The sequence below is a fragment of the Sciurus vulgaris genome (genome assembly GCF_902686455.1).
Source record: "Sciurus vulgaris genome assembly, chromosome: Y".
Classification (NCBI taxonomy): Eukaryota; Metazoa; Chordata; class Mammalia; order Rodentia; family Sciuridae; genus Sciurus; species Sciurus vulgaris.
The window spans coordinates 849,457-873,466 of NC_136481.1; the positions used below are offsets into that span (position 1 = coordinate 849,457).

Here is a 24,010-nt window from a genome sequence, read left to right on the forward strand (position 1 = left end):
CTTGTATGCACAAGGCCCTGGGTTCAATACCCAGAACCCCCCCTATAAAAGAAAGAAAGAAAGAAAGAAAAGAAAGAAAGAAAGAAAGAAAGAAAGAAAGAAAGAAAGAAAGAAAGAAAGAAAGAAAGAAAGAAAGAAAGAAAGAAAGGAATTGTAAGTCTGAAATGCTATAGAAGTTACGTAACACTGATTGTAAAAGGCCGAAGAATGAAAAAAACTATACATACTTTCAGCATTAGGGAGATGCTAACTAAAATTGGGCTGGTACAGCTATAGTCACAGCAGATAAATTAATATTAACCCAAAACAGTATTAGACAGACATTTACTTCATGAAAAGACAGTTTGCCAGTTTATTTTTACTTACTCTCAAGGTATCTAAAAACTGAGACAATAAAAAAAATACAGATTACACCTCCATCATAAAGGAATGGAATATGCGCAATAATAAAACACTGCAGGCAAAAAAAAAAAAAAAAGAATTCAAGGTTGTTCAGTAGTACAAAAATCTAGATCTATCTATTTTTACACTGGAAAAATGTTAACTTTTTGGTTAATTGCCTAGGTTTGAATTACAGTTCTCTTGCTAATGAGGTGGAGCAAACTTCCTATCTTATTTGTGCCTCAGTTTCTTCAGAGAAGGTGCAGGAAATTATGCCTCGCCTGCTGGGTTTTTGGGATAAATTACTATACATAGATAACTCAGTGCCAAACATAAAAATACTCAGTTTATTTAACAGCAGTGATAGTATTTGGGGGGCAGATTGGATTATATGAGTTACTTATTAAAGTATAACTGATAAGTGAAAACTATATTTGTGGTATAAAATATGAGGCTTTGATGCAAGTGTACATCATAAAATGATTCAATTATAAGAATTCTCTGTATGGTGTTTTGTGTGAGTAGTACAGTAAATTGAAACCAGGGAAAATTCTACCACTGAGTATATCCATAGCTCTTTTTTTTTATCAAGTTTTTGCTTTTTTGTTTTAAGACAAGGTTTCAAACTTGTGATCATGTCGTTGCAGACTACTGAGTGGCTGGGTTTATAGTAATGCACCACCATGCCCATTTTAAAAGAATTCTTACTATGAGTTTTATGCAAAGACTCCTATAGCTATGAAGTCACTGAAATTATATGAAAAAGAATTCGAATGCATTTTTCTATTGTCCTTAAGACTTCTTGTCATAATATAATCAATACTGCAAAATACTTCTGTAACCCATTATGTCTATAATATTACAAGCACAAGTTTTCTAAATAGTTATTACAGACTGGTTGGCCAACCAATGAACTTTTAAGTTAAAAAATGGAATTAATAGCACACTTGGGATATTTAAAATATCAACATTGTGCCTTCTTTCTGCCCTTTTCCCCCCAAACTTCATTAATTTTAAAAGGTTATACAAAAAAAAAAAAAAAAAAAAAATCCTTCTTATTAGCACAAACATTCTAAGCATATCAATTTAGTACGATTATGACATTTTATATTATGGTTACATATAAACTTATTATGTAGAAGCTTTTGGTGTAATAGTATTTCCAACAGGGAAGAACAGCTAGGATTTAGTAGTAATGAATAAAAAATAAGTATAGGGCATCAAGAAAGAGAATGAATAAAGCTGTCTTCAGTTTCCTTAAAACAGTCAGAGGGAAGTTCCAGAAAGCCTTGCCAATGTAAATAAGATCTTGTGCTCAAAGGGTCAAGTTTATTTGAAAGAATTAATTTTCATTTCATCTTAAAATTTAAAGATAAAGCAAATCTAATGGAGATAAAAATGAAGTCAGCCTTCAAGGACACCTGTCTTTTTAAATTTTTACTGATGCAACAGTCCTTGAATCCTGGTAATATTCAAAAACAAATCATGAGAAATTAAGAAGAAAAACTTTATTTCAAGTTTACTGACACATGATACAGGAAAACCTGGTTGTAATTACCAATTTCATTTCAAAGCTGCATTAATATATAAACCTGAAAATGTTTAGCAATAATCAACATCTACTAAAATGTAGATTAAATCCATTAACATGCCAATTTTTATATTTATTAGAGACCCTGCTATTTAAGTGGCACACATTAAGATTTCCTAACAATAATGAAAATAACCTGACAGTTTTTAAGCTAATGAGATGTGAAATTAATTTACTAGTTTTGCTTTAAAATGTACCACTATGTTGTTCAGAAAATTCTTATTTCATCAAACTGTATTATTTAAAACTGTGATTCTTCATTCATCATCTATTGTTGGCTTGATGGTCACTCCTCTTCTTATTTGACCCCAACCAATTAAACTGCAAAATGAAAATAAAAGAAATCACAAATCTTAAAATTAATTTTATCAGCACTATCATATAATTATGACTTAACTGATTTTCTTTGTCTAATTCTAAGTTTAAGCATGTTCTTATAAAATGCTTCTCCTAAAGAAACACTTATCTCATTTCCTTAAATTCTTAGAGCATTACGGATGGGTCTGGTCAGCATGAAAAAGAAAAACAAGAAGTTTCTGCAACATCTATGCTAAAACAACATGCCCACTTATTCAGACTAGCAAATAAACACTTGAAGTGTACTTAGGATATGTCAATGTCTGTTCTTTTCTTCTTGAAATACACCAAAGTGCTTTGATAGCATCTCAAAAGATTCTAATGATTTTAAAGGAAAAAGAACTAGAAGATCATAAAGACCTTAAATGTTCTATTCTTAATAGCAGAGGAACCTCCACAGCCCGTTCTAAACTATGCTGGTCTATTTTAGCACAATCAGACATGGGTTAAAAGCTATAATTCTAAAAACTAAGAGGAAAGAAAGTCAGCAAATTGGGAGACTTGAAGGCTCCAGGACCTAGTTTCCCCAATACAAATACCAAATAAACAATGATTAAAGTGCTCCATAGGAAATCTACAAAGATCTCTAGAAATGAAGCAAATGATCACCTATGGGGTGGGAGGACACATAAAATAGGAAATCTTATGGTATTTTCTCAACCTTTGTACAACCACTTTCCAGATACAGTGCTGAGCAGTTAAAATCAATCAATTCCCAAATCCTTTCATAGGGAGGAAGAGAAAGAGCAGAACTTATTTTCAAAGGACTAGTTTCTGTCCTGCCTGCCTTGGAATTCTCACAGAAACTGTGGCAAAGTATGAATATAAGATGGAGGCTTTTCAAACAGGTGGTAAAGCTGTCAGCCTGAAAGTTGCAAGAACTCTGGGCCTGGAGGCAAAGATTACAGGCACAGAAGTCTATTAAGCAGCTAAATCCAAAGGAGCAACAGAGTCAGATTCTGGTGGAAAACAAAAACATTTAAAGTGGGCCATATAACTGGCAATGTGGCGCATGCCTGCAATCCCAACTATTTGGGAAGCTTGGGATAGGTCAACAGCAAGTTCAAGGTCACCCTGGGCAATGCAAGATCTCTGTATCCAAAAAAAAAATAGGGGCTGGCTAAAATTGATACCTCAGTGGTAGAACACTTGCCCCACCATGCATTAGCCTTGTTTTGTATCCCTAGCACCACCAATAAAATTTTTAAAAAGCAAAATTAGGAAATAAAGTATACATACAGGCCCAGGGAAGACACACGTCTAAAAAAAACTGAAAAGACCTTTAGTCTGCCTTTTTGGCTGATTAGTGAAGCTCACTCTAGGTATAGAGTCAGTCTACAAAGATTAGAAGAAATAGTTGTTTATTCAAATGCCTACTTTATAAAGATCTCAAGGCATACAAAGAAACAATACCCATTCCAATGAACAGAATGCATCTCCAAAAACAAAATCCAAAGACTACAGATCTCACTTGAACCAAACAAAAGAAACTCAAAGCAATATATGAATAAAATGTCATTATAAAAAGATACACATTACAAAGAACTAGAAAATATTCCACAGATAAAAATATGACTAAATTGAAATATTTATTACAAGAACTCAATGATAAATCTCAATAGAAAGAATCAAAAACTTGAAGACAGGTCATCTGAAATGATCAAAGAGCACAGATGGAAAAAAAAAAAAAAAGACGAGTTGAACAAAGTCTAAAGGACCCATGGCTCCATCAAGCAATCAGCATTACAGGAGGGAAAAGAGAAAGGAGTAGAAATAATTTCAATAAATAATCTTCAAATGCACCCAACATAAAGATATGGACACAAAAAAAAGGTCAAAGAATTCTATGTATAGAAAAACTCATCAGACTCAGATCGAAACAATGATTATTACTGTGCGCATTTATAGACAAGAATATATTAAAAACAGGAGAAATATAACTCATCATATAAAAGAGATCCTCAATAAGTTTATCATTGGATTTCTCAGAATAAACCATAAGTAATCGTATATAATATGTACATGTAAAGAAAAACTAAGAATTCCATATCTAATAAAAGTGACCTTCAAAAATGAAGGTTAAATCTTTTTCAGATAAAAATAGAGGAGGTTCATTAAACATTAGACCTGCCCTACAAAAAATGTTTAATGGGAGTCCTTCAGAATGAACCAAAAGATGTCAGAATAACTTGAAGTTATATAAATTAAATTCACTGATAAAAGAATTTTTATGCAATATAAAAGTATTATTAAGGTCTTGGTTCTCAACATTTAAAAAAATTAATAGGGTTTTAAAATCTAAAGTATAATCCTAAGTTTATGTTAACAGATGAACTGTATAAAAGATTTAAAATTAAAGGTATCAGTAACACAAGGGGGTAGGGACAAACTAGTGTATACTCACAAAGGGAATGTAAGAGTAAATTCAAAGGTGTTCACTAAAACAACAAAAAGACAATGAAAATGAAAAAAACAAAGCTGAAAAACAGAATTTTAGTATTTCTCTATCTTCTATGTATTAAAACAAAAGAACTGTCTGAATGGATTAAAAAATAGAAATCTATGTACTTTCTATGAAAGACTCATGTTAGGTCTAAAAAAACAGGTTATAGGTTAAAATGGGAAGAACAGAAATGAGTACTTCCTACAAACAGTAATCCAAAAAGAACAAAGGTAATTAATTATTCTTGTATGCGACAAAATATATTTTTAAAACAAAAAACTATTTATAAACATCAAAGAAGGATTTTATCTAATCACAAAGTTAATTTAAAACAAAGATAAAACAATTATAAGCATAATATGCACCCAATAACCAAACATTACGGTTCTTAAATATATGATGGAAACACTGACAGGATAGAAGAAATAGCTCTAAAATAATACAAAATTTTCATAACTAATTTTCAAAATGGGTAGAACAATCAGAAAACTAAGAAATCAGAAAACCCAAGCAACATTAGAACAAGTAGACGTAACAGGTATAAATACTAAACACTCGACTGGACCACAGATACCTACAGAACATTTCATGTGTTAGGTTCATGTGTTAGGACTATGTGTTAGGCAAAAAAAAAAAATCAAGTCTTAATAAATTTAAAATAATTAAAATCAGATAATTTCCAATTCTATTTTCTATTACATTGTAATGAAACAATTCAATAGCACAGAGTAACTAGAAAACCCACAAATATATAAAAATTAACTTTAAAAAACAGATCAATGGATGAAAGAAAAGATTATCAAAAAAATTGGAGAGACAAAGGAAAAATAAAAACACAACATTCCAAAACTTACAGGCAACTTCTAATGAAAATGGTATGTAGTTCTTCAAAAAATTAAAAACTGAATTACCATACAATTTAGTTATTTCACTCCTGGATGGACAGACAGCACAAGAGCTTAAAGCATAGTCTTGGAAGAAATACTTATACAATACATTTATAGAAGTACAATTTATGACAACCTTAAAAGGAAGCAACTCTAGTGTTTGCTGACATAAATGAACAGGCAAAATATATACATATAATAAATTATTATTCAGCTTTAAAAAGAAAAGAAATTCTGACCTATGCTACAACATTGGTAAACCCAGAGGACACTATTCTAAGAGAAATAAGTCAGCCATTAAAATATAAATACTACCTGACTTTGTAGTATGTAATTAGTGCACTCAAATTAATACACAAACAATAGGGTTGCCAGAGTCAGGGATGGGTAAAGTAAAGTGACTTTAATGAACAGATTTTCACTTCTGAAAAATTTAAAAACAGTTTTGAAGATAGATGGTGATGGAATACACAATATAAATGAAATTATTACCAATGAAGTATATAATTAAAAATAGTAAGACACAATTATATAGTATCCAAATATGTAGCTAAAAGTTAAATGTGATAAGAACTGCTCAATATCAGGAAAAGTGTGTATGACCAATATTAAGAACCAAGTCCCACAAGAAAATATGCTGGTTTCTACAACTAAACAGTTGCAAACTGATAAACTTACCGCCAGTGTTTCTCAACTCTTCGGCTAAGGGCAATTTTTTCTCCTACTTCTGTGCACACAGGATTAGTGAGAACTATTTTACCCAAATCAGCCTTGACTGCACTAACTCTTCCTCCTGTAGACAGAGACCCTATGTTCACCATAAGCACTTCATTCCTGGATAGCTTCTGTACCTAAGAAGCAAAAGGAAAAAAGTCATTATTATATTAGTAAAGGAAAATAGAGTAAATTTTGAACAAATTCCATTTTATAATGAGATTTGAAGTTCATGAATTGTACCATATCAAAACAAGTTTTATGCAAAATTCAATGAATTTACAAAAGATACACCTGTAAAACAAGCTATTAAAAAATAATCTAAGTAGGGCGAGGTGACTTACACCTGTGTGATCCCAGCAGCTGCAGAGGCCCAGGCAGGAGAATCATGAGTTCAAAGCCAGACTCAGCAAAAGCAAGCAGCTAAGAAACTGAGCCAGAAATACAAAAAGGGCTGGGGATGTGGCTCAGTGGTCAAGTGCCCTGAGTTCAATACCCAGTATCCCATCTCCCCCACAAAAAGAGAATAAAGAATTTAATAAAATTCTAAAGAAATCATATGACAGGGGTTAACAAAATTTCCTGACATAGTATGATAAGATTAAGATAATAGTTAAGTGAATTCTAGAAGTTAATGCCACTCATGTAATCTAAATTACTTAAACTTTTCTAAGTCTCTTAAAATTCGTTAACAACTATAGCATTTAGGTAAAAATATCAATTGCTATTCTAATAGCTTTGCTTACATTGACAATTTAATCCCTGAGTTCAGATCAATTTTTTTTTATCATTTTATTAGCTTTTTAGTTATACCTAATTTTAGGATTCACTTGATATTATAAAAGCATGAGATATTATTGAGATATTATTATTTTAATTCAGTCCCTGGCACTTCACCTTTCCTTCCCTCTATTTTACTGGTCTTTCTGCTATTTGCTTGTTTTTTTTTTTTTTTCTTAATCTCATGGATGTATAAGTTGATGAGATTCACTGTAGCATACTTATGTAAGTACATAGGAAAGTTAGGTTAGATTCATTTCAATGTTCTTCCCTTATCCAATCTCACCTCCCTTCTCCATAAATCCCCTTCATCAACTCCACTGATTTTTCTTTTATGTTAATGAATTCCCCCTCCCTTTTTTTCTTTTCTATATCTCTTTTTTATCCTTATTTTTATTTTTCTTCTCTTTTTTTCTCCTGTTTTGGATTAATTTTTGCAAATCAGAGAAATCACTAACTTTTGACTTTTTTAAAAGTATAGCAAATTCCATAATTTCATACTTCTTTACAGTCAAGTAATATTCCATTATGAACATATTCCACACATATATTGCACTGCTATAAATGAACATTGACATGGCTGCATCACTGCAGTACGCTGATTTTAAAACTCTGGATATATATCATGGAGTGGGAAAGCTGGATCTTATAATGGTTCCATTCCTAGATTTTTGAGGAATTCCACTTTTTAGAGTGGTTGCACTACTGTGCAGATCCACCAACAATGTCTGAATGGATCTTTCCCTCTGTGACATCACCAATACTTAGTTATTATTTGTATTCTTGACAACTGCTGCTCTTACTTAGATGAAATCTTAATATAGTTTTTTGATTTTCATTTTCCTAACTTCTGAAGACATTGAACATTTTTTCATATATTTGTTGGCCATACAGATCAATGTTTTTAATGTCTTTACATCTCATTAGCAGTTAGGGACCAAGGATGGTTTAGTCGTAAAGCACATAATTCTTAGTATGACTGAGTTCAATCTTCAGGACAAATAATCAAACCAAAAATTACACAATGAAAATAAGTCTTTACTAAGGAAACTGAGGAAAAATTTAAAATATGTTTTTATGTTCATATAATTCACAGTGATATCAAATTTCTTACCTTTTCATAATCCTAACCCTTCCCTTAATATGCAAAGAATTTAATAACCATTTATGTATAGAATTTCTAGTACTATAAAGGGAAAAGTACGTTCATTCTTAAGTTTCCAAAATTCAAAAAGATAAAATTTTAAGTATCTGGTCAAATGTTAGTAAGTGAAAGGGGAAAAAAGACAGTGAAATCTGATGATGGTAATTAGACAGAAGAAAACTTACTTTTACTACTATAAAAAGTTTGGTATTGAGGTTGGACATATACCTCAATGGATAGAATAACTGCCTAGCATTCATAAGATCTAACACCTCAAGGGAAAAAAAAGTCTAATATTAAAAAAATAGAGAATTCAATGTTGATCTTTACTCACTTGATTCTCTACTCAAAGAATATTGTATACATTCTCAAAAGTATACATAATTGCTTACTTCCTTGTACCCTTACCAACAGGGTAATAATAATATTCTCTCTATGAACTATCTTAGGGTACAAGTTGTAACAAATAATTTATCTCTTTACTTGAAGTCAGGTGTAGCAGCACACATCTATAATCCCAGCAATTTAAGAGACTGAGGTGGCAGGAGGATCACAAGTTGAAGGTCAGCCTCAGCAACTTAGCAAGACTTTTCTCAAATTAAAACGGGATGTACTACAGAAGGTTCAATTCCCAGTAGCACAAATGCAAACAAATTAATTAAAAATTTTTACTTGATTTAAAACTGATTACCCTAAAGAATTTAATCAGTTTAAAAAACTGATTGTAACACCATGCTTTCTGTTTTTGGAATAGAAATTATAAAAAGTATTCACCTTTGCTGCTTTTTTGTCTCCTTCTGTACGTACACCTAGTAGCCGTCTAAGTAGAAAGTAGGAAATTTCCAGTTCTGTGAATATCTCAGGTAATGCTCCAACTGCGCCAAGTACCTGACCCACCATTCTGTCAGCTCGGCACAAGGTTGGGTCAATTTTGGTTCCAACTCCTAATAAAAATTTAAGATGTACATATTCCTAAACTTTATTTATTAAGATACCTCCAAAGTTAAAGTTAGTCAAACCCGGGTAGTACAGATTACACATATTAACAGTTATATTTTGCTTATACTATCCAAAGGCTGAACAATTAAATTTCTGTTCTATCTAAAGAATCAGAGTATTAACAAGAATTTCCTGACTATGTAATAACAAAGATTCTTTTGATTTCAATTTGAAGTAAATAATACCTGGCTAATCAAGATAAATTTTATGTAGTAAAAGATAGTAAAGACTAAGGTAAGTTCATAATGACTAATTTGCAGAAATACAATTTTTAACACTGGTAGATATGCAAGGATTATCACTGTGCGGTTTTAGTTGTGTATTTATTATACCTTTTAGTAAAAGTAAATTAGATAACAAAACTCTGAGAACTTCTATACAAAATAAAAATTAAGAAATAAGTTAACCATTAATAAGCATACACAGGGAACTCTTCTATAAGGATAAAACAGAGAAATCAAACAACCAGGAAAGAAGGAAGGTCAGCAAAATGGCAAAAACAAACAAACAAACAAACAAAAAACCCAGAAATTCTCTTTTCCGTAGAAAAGTAAAGAGAAAATTGACAAAAATTTGAGATCAACTTTTTTGAAACTGAAAATTAACCAAAGGCATTGAGGCAATGTGAAGAAATGCTGAACAAACAAACAAAAAGTCACAATACAAGTAAAATGGTGAGTTATGTGACATTTTAAATTGATCTATTGAAGTTGATAGCATAGAAAACTGGTCATCTGCATTTACTATGAAACCAGCAGACTTGTCAGCCACCAAAGGAACCAAAAAGAGCTGTAGCTTCTTTAAGTCTCATTTCAACTGTTTCTCTAAGACATTCCATTTTTAAAGTTGTCCATTAACTGGCTGCAGTGGTGAGAGCCTGTAAACCCAGCAGCTAGGAAAGCTAAGGCAGGAGGATCACAAGTTCAAATCAAACAGTAATTTAGCAAGGGTGTAAGGACTTAGCAAAACCCTGCCTCAAAACAGAACGTAAGAAAAGGGCCATAGATATTAAGTACCTCTGGGTTTAATCCCTGGTACAACAAAAACAATAAAATACAGCTGTCTATATGACCACTGTGAATGGCCTTTTCCTAGGGAAAACTTATTAAAAACAACCCAGAGAAAACTCTTTAAAACTGAAAGATAATAGGTGGGAAAAACACATTAATCAAAAAGTTTAAAATGAAAAGTAAGTCTGCATTAAGACATCCATAAGGGTTTTGAAAAACTGGCATTATTCCTGCAAACCTAGAAGGTCAAGTGAGTAAGTAAGAATGTCATATGATCAGGAACAAAATGAGCAGATCTTAAGCCCTCATCAAGAGCTAACCTTAAGATTGTGACAAGTTGAAAATAAAATCTAAGACACATGTGAACTGCCTGGCTTAGTTTTGCAAGCATGTTCCAATGTTCACAGAGAACCCTTTAACAAGGACTGAGAAACTCATTAGTTCCAGGCATTAGAAAATCTGTTTAAATTACTAGCTGACCACTAATCTAACCAAGCATATTAATCACACACGAAAACAATACAGGTGAGTTCGAAGAATCACTAAATAAGCTAAAACAAAATGCAGTAACAATAAACTCCCAGAAGGAGGCAGAATCTAATATGCAGCCACTGCACTGCATCATTTAAAGTATTCTCAATAGAAAATTCTGAGACCTGCAAAGCAGGAAATATGGTGCACACAATTTTAAAATGAACTGTCATGAATATCTACAGATGTCAGAATCACTAGACAGATTTTAAGTCAACATTTTAAAACATACTTGAGGAACTTATTTGAAAAACCAAAGTATGAGGATGATGTCTCACCAAATACAGAACATTAAGAGACAAAAAGTAAAAGAGAACCAAATAGGTATTCTAGAATTGAAGAGTATAAAAAAAAGAAAAAAAAAAATTTCCAGAGTAACTCAGATATAATAGTAATAAGAATTATCAAACTTAAACATAGTAAATTATACAGTATTAGAAACAGAAAAAGAAAAATGAACACAGCCTCAGAGATCTATCAAATATCCAAGTACGTTAAATGAGTCCCAGAAAAAGAAAGCAGTGAAAAAATATTAAGAATACATAAAATATTTCAGAGTACAAGAAGGAAAATAATCTACGAAGTAAGCTCAACAAACCCTAAGCAGAATCAACTCAGAGATTCACAATATGACATATAATGATGGAAACGCTGAAAGCAGGAGAACGGGAATGTTTATGCACAAGGGGTTCTGTAAGATTAACAGTTAATTTCTCAAGAGAAAACACAGAAAACAAAATACAACCATAAAAAGCCTCCACAGTCAGGTGCTCACAAAATCATATAACTAAAACATCTATAATCAGAACCAAACTCCTTTTCATTTAACATTTCTTTCTTTAATTCAAAGATAAAAGACAATTAAAAACTCTCAGAAAATCTTGCCTTTCCTAGATAATGCTAGTGCTCTAAAGAGAAAAAAACTAAAAACTCCCTAAATTGTTCTCTTCTACAAAACAGATGTTATCCCTTACAGCTCCAGCTAAATGACTTCATACAATACATATTATTTCTGCCTTACTTACTATTTGTAAAAATATGCACAAGTGACTAAAACCGAAGTAAAATTTTAAATGCTAAATCATTTAGTTTTATTACTGCTGAAAAACTGTCCTGCACATAAAACAAATATGTACTTTTTATGAATGCATATTTTAGAAACATGTAATATACAATTTAAAATTAACAATTTAAACAATGCATACCTGCCCATTCTACTTTCTCATACTGAGTTAAAATTTCTAAAATACACGAATGACATATTTTCTTGGATAATTCGTTTCCAAGAAAAAAATAACACAAAGCCATAGTAAAAATTTATGGATGAGAGAAAGTTCTTACCAATAAGACCCCCTGGGGCAGCATACTGAAGATCATTGTGTTCTGCAAAAAGTGACACAATTTTGGAAAAGATTGGCTTACACATGAGTTTTCCTTCGCTATCCTTGGAAACAATACCAGGTCTGACTTCTATCTCCTGACCCACCTGAAACATAAGTAATTGACATATTTGGGTAACAAAATTACTATTTAAATATACAGTCCCAATAGGTAGATTACTAAACTAAAAGATTCTTATTTGCAAGAATGTTTTCAAATACAAAAAAACACAATAGATTTTTAAAGCTACAACCACCCAATTGCACTATTTACCTACATGAAATCTATAAGTTAAACGTAAGACTTGCTAAATTCAAGAAACAATAGTAAATAACATTTTTCTGTGAAGAAAAAAAAGAAAATTTTCATTTCCTTTTACTAGAATTTTTTTATTGGCTAAGAAGAAACCAAGAGTTTAAAATTCAGTTTACCTTTAACACTCCTTTTAAAATACTACCACCAGCTACACCCCCTTTAAGGTCATCAACCTCACAGCCAGGTTTGTTAACATCAAAAGACCTAATTACTGGGGAAGAGAGAAAGGAAAACTATAAAGTTCATTCTCCACATACAAAAGTCACTAATGTAGAAAAAGTCCAAAATTAAAGGACAAGAGATAAACCTTTACCAATAAGTCGAGGCTCTGAGGTAAAGTCTCTTGGAGGTACTGGAATTTTCTTTACTATATACTCACAGACAACTTCAATATTATATTTCAGCTGAGCAGAAATTGGAATAATAGGAGCTCCTTCAGCTACTGTACCTGTATGACAAAAGTATATCAAAGGTAGGTCAAAAGTTTCAATTTAAGAGAAACTGTTCTACATTATCTATTATACAAAGTAACTGTTAACTTTATAAAAATAAATATCCCAACATCACATATATAAGCTAGCAATAGAAATAATTAAACTGTTTAGAAAATCTGCAACATTGTTTTTCCATCTGAAAAAAAGTCATAGAAGAGAAAAATTACCAAGTTTTAGCAAGATATATAAGCAGACAGAAGTGATTAAAAGAATATGGCTACTACCAGCAAAGAAATGTAGCCCATTGAAAAAATATCCAAGATAAGACATCTGGCTTCTCCCAAAACAGATCTGACCTGGCCTTGTGCTTCCTGAACATAATCATGATGCTATCTCTGAGAGAACTATCTTTATTTAGTCCTGGGGCTGACCACACCAGACTTTATAGCTTATCCTCCGGTAAAGACCAGAATTACAAATCTTCTGTTTATCAGATTGCTGGCAGATGCAAATTGTGTCTCTTACTAATTAAACCTCAAACAGGATAGTAAATGGAAGGGATAGTACATGAGATTTAGAAACATAACAAAGTATTTCATTTGCCACATAACAGGGTAAGAGACTTTTCTCATAAATAACAAGAATAAGAAATCAAATGTCAAAAGGATCATACGGACCCCGATTTAGAGAGAGATAGAGACAGAGAAAGGAACACTGTAACAATTAGAGAAATCACTGTCAATTCATTCTGAAGCAGATACTCTATAAAAACAAATAAGGTGATATGCACCAGAAAGCAAACCAATAAATAAGAAAGCTTCACTGTACTAACAATGGGCAAATTTGGTTCCTTTTTAAAATCTAATTGAGAAAGTCTCTATAACTTTATTTCTATCTAAAAATCACATTTCTATAAGCCACCAAGGTTTTAAGTACTAAGAAGAGAAAACACATTTTACAAACATTAAATAACGGGATAATCCATTTTACTACAATATTAGGATTCTTACCTTGAACAAATGCAAGGATCTGTTCACACTGTTCTTTAGCCTGACTTTCTTTCACCAAATCAATTTTATTTTGCAGAATCAAAATATGTTTCAGCTTCATAATTTCTATGGCAGCTAGGTGTTCTGAAGTCTGAGGTTGAGGACAAGATTCATTACCAGCTAAATTGATGACAAAAAAAATTTTAAACAAAGACAGACAGGATGAATACTAAGAATTAAGTGGCATCTAACAGGCCTTCAGTTATTCAACTCAAGGCCTACACTTTGATACCACCAACATGTTTTGGTATGGTGCTGAAATTTCTTGCCTTATTTCTTCTGATCTTCCCAGTCTTTTAACTCCCATTTCTAGTAATGACTGCAATACTTGCCTCAGTACTTCTTAAGGTCTACTTCTTCTACTTAGGGTCTCCTCACAGTTTTTGCTCAGTCATAACATATACTTCTGACTTTCAATATTTGGAATATTGAGATCCACTCTACCACAGAGCAGATGACGATTACTATTACCAGTTCAAACCTTGAGAAATCTGTTTCTTTAAATATGAGAGAGATCAAAAAAACTTTTTTATGGGGGAGGGCACCAGGGACTGAACTCAGGGACACTCCGCCACTGAGCCACATTTTATATTTTAGAGACAGGATCTCACTGAGTTGTTTAGCTCCTTGCTTTTGCTGAGGGTGGCTACGAACTCATGATCCACCCGCCTCCTCTAGAGCCACTGGGATTACAGGCATGTGCCACCATGACCAGCTCAAACAACTTTTAACAAAGACACTCTTACAAAAGTAATGGGATTTCACTTCTAAATTAGTTACAAACGCTCTGACTTCTGACTCAAACTAGAAGCTATCACATTATTAGGACAGTCAGGAAAATAAGGAAAAATGAGAAACAAAAGTCCAAGTAAACAAAGCAGTTTCTTCAGTTCTAGATAAGTCTTGATATTTCTGAAACCCTCACTGATATACATACTCCTTAGCCATAGAAACCGAATAGATATTTTTGGTTCCAAACAACACAACATGAGACATTTTGTTACAGGGTAACAGCAGACACAACTATTTATTAACAAAAATGGAAAGGAGACAAAATATCTTCAAAAACAGTCAACAATAATTGGTAATAAAATAGTTTTGTTTTGTAGGCTAAAGATCATCTGCCCCACATAGCTATGTTCATTTTCTTGGTACAGTACATAAGATGATGTTTCTGGTAGTCTATTCTCATCATTAAAACATTTGACCTCTCCCAAAACAGCCCTGACCTCTGCCTCTGCTTTTTCAAGATACTCGAAATGTTATGTCTAACTGAATGTTTTCTCTTCTTAGTACTTAAAACCTTTGGGGCTTATAGCAACTTGATTTTTAGATAGAAATAAAGTTATAGAGACATTCTCAATCAGATTTTAAAAAGGAATCAAATTTGCCCATTGCTAGTACAGTGAAGTTTTCTTTTTTTTTCTTTTTTAATTGGGACTTGAATCCAGGGCCTCGTGCTTCCAAGGCAAGCACTCTACCAACCGAGCTACATCCCCAGCCTTGAGTTTTCTTATTTATTGGATTGAACATACCAAATTTTAGGCTGTGGCTTCCCATGTGAAGGCAGGACATGCCAGAAAAACCAACTATGTGATTTAAGCATGAAGACTTAGGATTAGAAGTGATTAACCACAAGATCAGTTATTTCTAAAATACAGTCCTACAAAAAATCTAATCAGATAAAGTACATCAGGTTGGCAGTTATTTTCAAAAAAGAAAACCACATAAGCCTCAAGTGTGGAGCCCTTCTATACTCTACCGTATGCATCTCTTTCCTTGGTTGAATCTTTCCCCTCTAATAAACCAAAACTGGGTAAAACTGTCAGTGACTCTTCTATCAAACTTAAGGGGGTTTTAAGAACTCCCTTAATTTACAGGTAATGTCAGAAGTGAAAGCAACCTTAGGTGGAACACCAGAGTGCATTCTAACTTTACACGTAGCTAAACTTCACATGGCCCTCAACAACTCTCACAAACAAAGCACATCCTGCCTTGAAAATGTGTCTTGCTTGACAGGCTTTATCTTTAGCATTTCACATGAATAAGACTGGCATCTAAATAAAACCACTATTCAATATTGAAGTAGACAGCACACAGATTGAGACAAAGAAACATGTACTTTAAAAAAATACATAAAAAAAATGCAGCACTGATTTTAATTTTTTTTCCCTTTTACATATAACTATATGAATTCTCCCAAGCCATTAGCCCCAACTAAACCATGCCTAGTATTTTTGACTGGCATAATCATAATTCTGGAAAAGTAGCTATAAAATTCCTATTTATGTCATCTTAAGTTCTTTAAGTCCTCAAGTTTTCCTTCCTCAGGTTGACCACACGGCACAATGACTTGTCCAAATTAATTCTGATATATTTACCTATCAGCAGAAGAGCTGCATCCATCACTGCTGCACCATTCAGCATAGTAGCCATCAAAATATCATGACCAGGACAGTCAACAAAGGAAACATGCCTAACATATGAGAAAGAGTAAATAGTTTTTAGACAATTAAGAGAGGGAGGTGGGGGTTTGAAAAATGGTGGAATGAAATAGACATCATTACCCTATGTACATGTATGATTACACGAATGGTATTAATCTACATGTGTGCAAATACAGAAATGAAATGATGTACCCCATTTATGTACATTAATCAAAATGCAGTCTAAAAAATAAAATAACAAAGAAAAACATAAATCAGATATTTTAGATTTACTTTGCTTCAAAGGGGTAAAAAACCTGATATTTACACAAGATTACAGCTGAAATTAAACTGAGGTTCACTTTAGAGTAGATACAACTATGTACATATAACTTTTTCAAAAACCAGGTTCTGATATACACAGGAAAATTCTCAAATTCAAAAAGAATACGACTAGACATGTAATTTACAATTATTATGGAAGTGGTAGCTTGTCTTTTGATCTTAAGCAAGATCTTTTATTTAAACTCTTCTTAGTGGGGTATCTATAAAAAGCAATTTTTCATTTTACTTTTTTGAATTTTTTTTAGTTGTTAAAGGACTTTTATTTTATTCTTATATGAGGTACTGAGAATTGAACCAGTGTCTCACACATGCCAGGCAAGTGCTCTACCACTGAGCCACAATCCCAGTTTCAATTTTAATTTTTGATAAAATGCATCTAATAATTGTCTTTTGTGGAGCACAGCCTATAAACCTCTCACCAAGCCCTAAGACTGTTATCCTTTCTCTTAAAACTTTTAGGTATGTCTAACCTATTTGAGTAAGCACTCAGAAGAATGCACATTTTGAGATTAAGCCATTGTTCCTTTGTATGCACAAAGACTTGTCCAGGACCTAGATTCATCCCTGTAAAATACCAAAACTGATATACAATGGAGTAGTTTTTGAATATAAACTCCATATATCCACTCACATATACTAAATAATCTCTAGATCACTTACAATACCTCACGCAATGTAAATGTTATGTAGACAGTTATCACACTGTACTTTTTAACAAGAAGGAAGTCTGTATATGTTCATTAATTATTTTCCCCTGGAAGTTTTGATCTGCAGTTGATTTGAAAAGATGTAAAACCCTTAGATATTCAGGAACAGTGGCACTCAAAATATGAACAGAAGTGTTGAGTATATACAAAGTATATATATCTTTTGAGTATTAAAGTATAAAAAGTTCAAAATTACATCCTTTTTGTTATAAACAATACTTTTTAAAAATCTATCCTCCACTTAAGTATTTTTGTACCTCTTTCAGAAATTAATTAAACATCTGTGTGGTCTCTTTGTACCTTCTAAGTTTTGTTCTACCAATCCCCTCCTTAAGTACCACAATGGTGAATACTACAGTTACATTTATTACATCAGGAAGACAATTCTCCCTATTTTATTCTTATTCATAATTATTTTAACTATTCTAGTTCATTTCTCTTTCAAGATAAAATTTAGAACACTCTTGAGAAAAAGCTTAATGAAATTCTGACAACAATCACACAACTCTGCATATTAATTTGAATACCATCAGCATTTTTCTCATCTTCCCCAACTCATGAATACAATCTGTGACATGTAATTCTTTCATATGTTGTATGATTTTGAGTGCTCATATCATCTAAAGAATTTTTTAGTCTATATGCACAACAACAGCAGGTGATTACTTCTTTTTATTTTGACCATGTTAGATGATACTGTCTTCTGAAGAAAAGTTGGTTAAGTGTTCTCTCTTCTTATTAAAGAGCTTTTAATTATTTCTTTGGAGTTAATTTTATAGTTCATGTTCTCTGTGTTCCACAACTCCATTTTTTCATGTTTTTGAGATTTTTAAAAGGAATCTTTCAGTACATGCATTTGTTGCTAATAAACATAAATGCAAATTTTTATTGATCTTGTATTTTATAATCTTTTAAAAGTTTCTGTGGCATATCCCTTTTAATTTTCTATGTAATCATGTCATCTGGAAAGTTTTTTTTAAATCTGCATGCCCTAGATTTCCTTTGCTTGCCTTATGCAAAACTTAAAGCACTATGTATAACACAATTAAAGCAGAGATTCTTATTTCCTAATTCAGAAAACATTCGGTATTTCAACATTTGAAGTCACCTATGATTTTTGCTGCAGAGGTTATAAAGTTGAAGAAATTCCTCCTTATTCCTAATTATCAACTTGTTTTACATAAATGACTAAATAAACGCCTTATTATGCAACTCAAATAAAAATAAAATGTTTCTTTTATTTTTCTTTTTTGGACTGAGGATTGAACACAGGGACCCTTTTCCACTGAGATGCAGCTCAAGCCCCTTTTTTATTCTGAGACAAGGACTTTGTTAAGTTACTGAAGCTGGCCTTGAATTTGCAATCCTCCTGCCATCCAAGTTGCTAGGATCACAGGCATGTGTCACCAGATCCAGGGAGATGGTTCTTTGGTCTATTATCATGCTAAATTAACACTCAATGATTTTCAGACACTGAATCAATCCTGCATATCTGTAATAAACTATCACTTGGTCATGTTAAAAACTTTTTTTATATAATTTTATGAGCTAATAGCTATAAATTTTTGTGTTGATATGCATGGAGGATACATGGGCAGCTGCTTTTTCATCTTTTTTTGAGAAGGGTATCTTGGTTTGGCCGTTTTCAAAGTCACAATGGTTTCTCCAAAGTAAATGTGTTCTACCACACTTTAGGTTGAGAAAGAATGAGTCCATTCACCTATGCTAATTAACTGTGCAGATCTATTCATAGTGGTTTTCCTTTATATATTAGCTAATGTTTCAAGATTCACAACAGTTAACTTATTTTTCCATTGTCATTTGCTTTTGGGGAAAAAAAAAACACTTTTTAGTTTTATTAACATTCTCCAATGTTTCCCACTTGTCCCACTGTCCCAGTTATTACAAGCTAAGTATATTTTAAAATATAAAATTACATAAGAATAGTTATATTAATATTAATTAATAAAGCTCCACATTATGATTTTCCAATATATTGGGGTGCATGTTTGTTAACTTAGTTGAAATATTTTCAGAATCAAAAAACCTGGACTTAATGGGTATATAAGTATGTACATGGTGTTAAAATAATGTGTGTGTGTGTACACACACACACACACACACACATTATTTTTTCCGCTTGCTTCGTGTTAACTTGCTTTTCTTGTTCTAAACTCGTTCTTTCAGGATGTGAGACCAGATTATAAATTTTAGGTATTACTTTTCTAAGTTTTTTAATTTCCTTCTATGTACCACAAACTCTCATATTCTGTATCTTCATTTTCATTTAGTTCAGTATCACTGATCACTAGGAAAATACAAATTAAGATGACAGTGAGGTATCAATAATCAAAAATAATTTCACTCCCGATATTGCTGGTAGCAGTGTAAATGGTACAGATATACAGAAAAGTAATGAGGCACATTTTCAAAAAATTAAACATATACTAATCATACAATATTACACACGTAGGTACATGTCCCAGAGAAATGAAATCTTACATCCCTATAAATACTAGTATTCAATTATTCTAAGCAATTTGAATTGTTTGGGATGGTATACAGATTATGTTCATGCTTTCCCAAAATGTTAAACTTTAATAGATCAGCACATTATATTCCATTAAATAAGCAATTTACTGCCTAAATTGCAGCAGAGATTTGTGCAAGTAATAATTCCTACAAACCCTTGCCCCCGACCCCAAAAAAGCGCAAAACTGGAAACAACCAAAAAGATCTACAATAGTTCAGATACATGTGCTTGGTAGAATACTAATTTAATAATAACTAATAAAATAGTGATAAATGACAGCAATGAGGGTAGGCCTCCAAGGCATTATGCAGAATGAAATGAAAAAAAAAAAGGCAATTTCATAAAAGGTAACAACTATACAATATATGTAACATTTTTGAAACAACAAATGCATAATTAAATAACACATTAGTGGTGTGAAGGAGTATGGACAGCAAGGGAGAATTATATTACTATAAACAAGTAATATAAGAGACCTTCTTGGTGGCAGAATAGTTCGGTATGTGAAAGTAGTGATGAATATAAGTATGTACATGGTGTTAAAATAATGTACACACACACACACACACATTATGCCAATGTCAAGACTTTGATATTTGACTGCACTGTACTATACAGAGCTCATGAGAATCATGGGATAAGAATTTTCAACTCTATAACTTCGTGTAAATTTTAATTATTTCAATTTTAAAACTATAAAGCAGAGTTCCTCCTTAGAAAGTAAGTTTTATATGTTCAAAGATATATAATTTTAGGTGTATATGCTTTTATAATAAAAAACACATTATGTAACATATTAAAAAATATGCAGATTTAGAGCAATTTTGGTTCAATTCTTGGAATTTATCTGAAAAAAGTTTAAAACAATAAAACTGTATTAACAGAATGAGAACAGTAATCAAAAAAATTATTTGGTAAAGGATCTCCAGTACCTTGAAAAGCTAAATGAATTGTGAAAACAACAGAGAACACAAGAAGTTAAAAATAAAATAAAAAACAAAACGACAACAAAAAAAACCCCCTACACTGTGCACTCAGAACTTGTCATTTTAAAAACCGTTTATTTGTATAGTCATGATCTAACTTTCCTAAGAGTGAGACTTACACTTACACCACTTGTGGACTTCAATGTCCTCTTATGAAGAATGAGGACAGGTTATGTATACAATTACAAACCCCAAAGGGAGAGAAAAGCAAACCAGAGTATTAAAAAGAAGTAGGACTTGGGGATGTAGTTCAGTGTTAGAATACTTGCCTAACATATGCAAGTTCTCCTCACCCCAAGAAAGAAAGAAAATAAGAGGGAGGAAGGGAAGAAAAGAAGGAAAGGGAAAGAGAGATAAGAAGGAAGGAAAGAAGGAAGAAATGTATATTCTATTTCTTGGCCAAAAAATGTTGTTCAAGATTTCTTACCTACATTTTGTCATTTGCCTCTTCATAAGTTTAATTTTCAGTAGTTACTTAAATGCTTCATTATTTTCAATAAGCACAGGCAAAAACAAACAAACAAAAAAATAACATGTTTAACATAAAAATGATCACCTGACTAGTTTGAAGTTCCCTTTGGTCCCTGGGATGTCTGTAGGAAACTCATCAGGTGTACTACTTCCACAAGATCTGTAACATTCTGGTCGAAGACAACTTGAGTCATCAAGTTTATAAATCTGAAAGTTTCAGAGAAAATAGTGAAATTTGTCAACTGTAAAATTAACAACTAAAGTAAAATGTTTCTACTTCCACAACATACTATATACCTTGGCATTAGCATATCCAAGCTTGATGGTAATATTCCTTTCCAGTTCATTTTTGAACCTCACAGTGTGAACACCAGAAATAGCTTTTACAACTGTGGATTTCCCATGAGCAACATGACCAATTGTTCCTAAATAAAACCAAAAATTAATTAATACACATGCAGTTACACCAAAATTTCAATAGGATAATAAAAGGTATAACAATGTAAATACGCAAATCTATAATCAACACTAATGTCACTTTTTCCTCCCACATATTCTTTTCTTCACAAATCTTGTTCTGAAACATGGTTAGGAAACTTATTTATCTGAACATCTGTTTTAAAGACCATACCCATATGGTTATTTATAAGCCATTTAATTTCTTTATTTATGAAAGGTTACCCCCCCCCATTAAAATACTCAATGAAATTCATACAAAATTTTAAACACCAAGAAATCTTGCAGCATTTCTAAACTGTAGTAATAAGTACAATTGTCCTGGATATAAAAGTTCAGATCCATGAAAACAGAAAATAATCTATTTAGTAACAAACAATGCTGCTAACAGTAGTATATTTGTCTCATAATATAATGAGTCTTCCTAATAATTGTAAGTCTTACACCTGGTTTTCACTCAACTTCTCTTATAAAACACTAAGGTTATCATTAAGACAAGCACTACTGAATGTAACAGCCTATTCATTAAGCAATACTTTTGCAAACACTATTTTAATGATATTGTTAGCAAATATTCTCACTTCTTTCTTAAACAGCTCCTATGTAAGTGTGGCATACTGCTTTATCATGTACCCACGTGTGTTCCATGATAGGTAATGAGGTTGTTTTTCTTGTTCAGTGAGGGGTTAATGAAGATTGAACCTAGGGCCTCAGCATGCCAGTAAAGCACTCTTACACTGAGCTGTGACTCCTTAATTCAAATGTGCAAGACAAGAATGGAGGGCATTTTTTCCATTTTTCCAAGTCAAAGGTACTTTGTCTCAAAGGCTCCTTAAATATCTGAATCATCCAACAAATATTTGATCATAGTCTAAATTTTCTTATCAGAAAGCAGTCAAGTCAGGACTCCAGAACTCTAGTACTTATGTTATCAATTGTTCTTACCTATATTAATTGTGGCTTGTCGGCTGATAACTTCATGCGAAAGTGGAGTCAATTTGGTAACGTCCTAAAATAAAACATTATATGTTAACCCAATACCCAGAAAGAATCCAAGACTTTTTTTTTTTTAAACTTCACGTATGGTTTCTTCAACACTATTTCACTCTGTACTGTCAAAAAAAAAACAAAAAAAAACAAAAAACAAAAACCAGCCTGTCCTGTAAAAGCAGTCTATATCAGAGAAGGAACTGAGGACGAGGGAGATAAAGTTCTTCCCATTTACGAAAGAGACAATGCAAACTTTCACTATAGAACTTGAAGTCGCAAACTAGGTGAAAGTGGTACTGAAAAAAATAACTCCTTTTACATATCTTTTTGAAGGTGAAGGGCTTAATATGTTTAATACACCATTCATTCCCAACCCTTCGGAGCTCAAAATTCGAAACCCTAAGTCTCAACCGAATACTTCAGAATTTCGAAGTCTCATAATTCATATACTAAACCAGACTCTTCAGACTACTCAAAGGTGCATCAGAACGCGCCATCACGGCCTATGGCGGACGGCTGCATGGCTACATCGCTCCCTCCTAGGCATGCTTCCAACAGGCCGACAGTGTCCCAACTCCTTTCTCACTTCCGAGCCTCTCTGAATTCCCGCAAAAAGAAACCTCACCAAGGTAGCAAGATTCTGCAGAGAAAGATGCGGCTGCCCCACGGTCCCTCCAACCTCGTCACCCGCCATTTTGCCCCGTAAAAAAGGAAGTGGCTCTGGCGGCCGCCTGACAGTAGGCAGGCCCCTGTTGGGCGGTGCGGGGAAGTGGAAGTGGAAAGGTCTAGACTTAAAAAAGAATGACAGGTTCAAGTGCGGCCTCGCTACCCAGACTTCTTCTTGCTTGTAATTACCCATGACCTACCAGCAGGTTTTTTAAAAAAACGATATGCAAAGATTCGGGATCTATTCGTTAAAGACCTGTTAGATATTTGTAAAGGCAACACTGAGGGCAGCCTCACAAAGGCCCCTTGCGAGGCGGGTAATGCAACTGGACATGCGCGCTGGCAAGGGAAAAAACTATTTCGGTTTACTGTGGAGTATCCCGGAACCTTGGAATCTTAGTTGGGGTGTGAGAGC

General features: G+C 32.7%; 1 protein-coding gene across 1 annotated transcript; it reads right to left on the minus strand.

Moving 5' to 3' along the window:
- Positions 1-755: 755 nt before the first annotated feature.
- On the minus strand, positions 756-23,713 carry LOC306652055 (eukaryotic translation initiation factor 2 subunit 3, X-linked-like). The gene is made up of 12 exons (XM_079125137.1): positions 23,555-23,713; positions 22,885-22,948; positions 21,781-21,908; positions 21,569-21,690; positions 16,397-16,491; positions 13,977-14,135; positions 12,846-12,980; positions 12,649-12,743; positions 12,179-12,323; positions 9,072-9,241; positions 6,338-6,510; positions 756-2,293 (listed from the first exon to the last, which is right to left on the minus strand). The coding sequence occupies exons 1-12, from the start codon at positions 23,621-23,623 to the stop codon at positions 2,230-2,232; spliced, it is 1,419 nt and encodes a 472-aa protein (XP_078981263.1). The 5' UTR covers positions 23,624-23,713; the 3' UTR covers positions 756-2,229.
- Between the last annotated feature and the right edge of the window lie 297 nt (positions 23,714-24,010).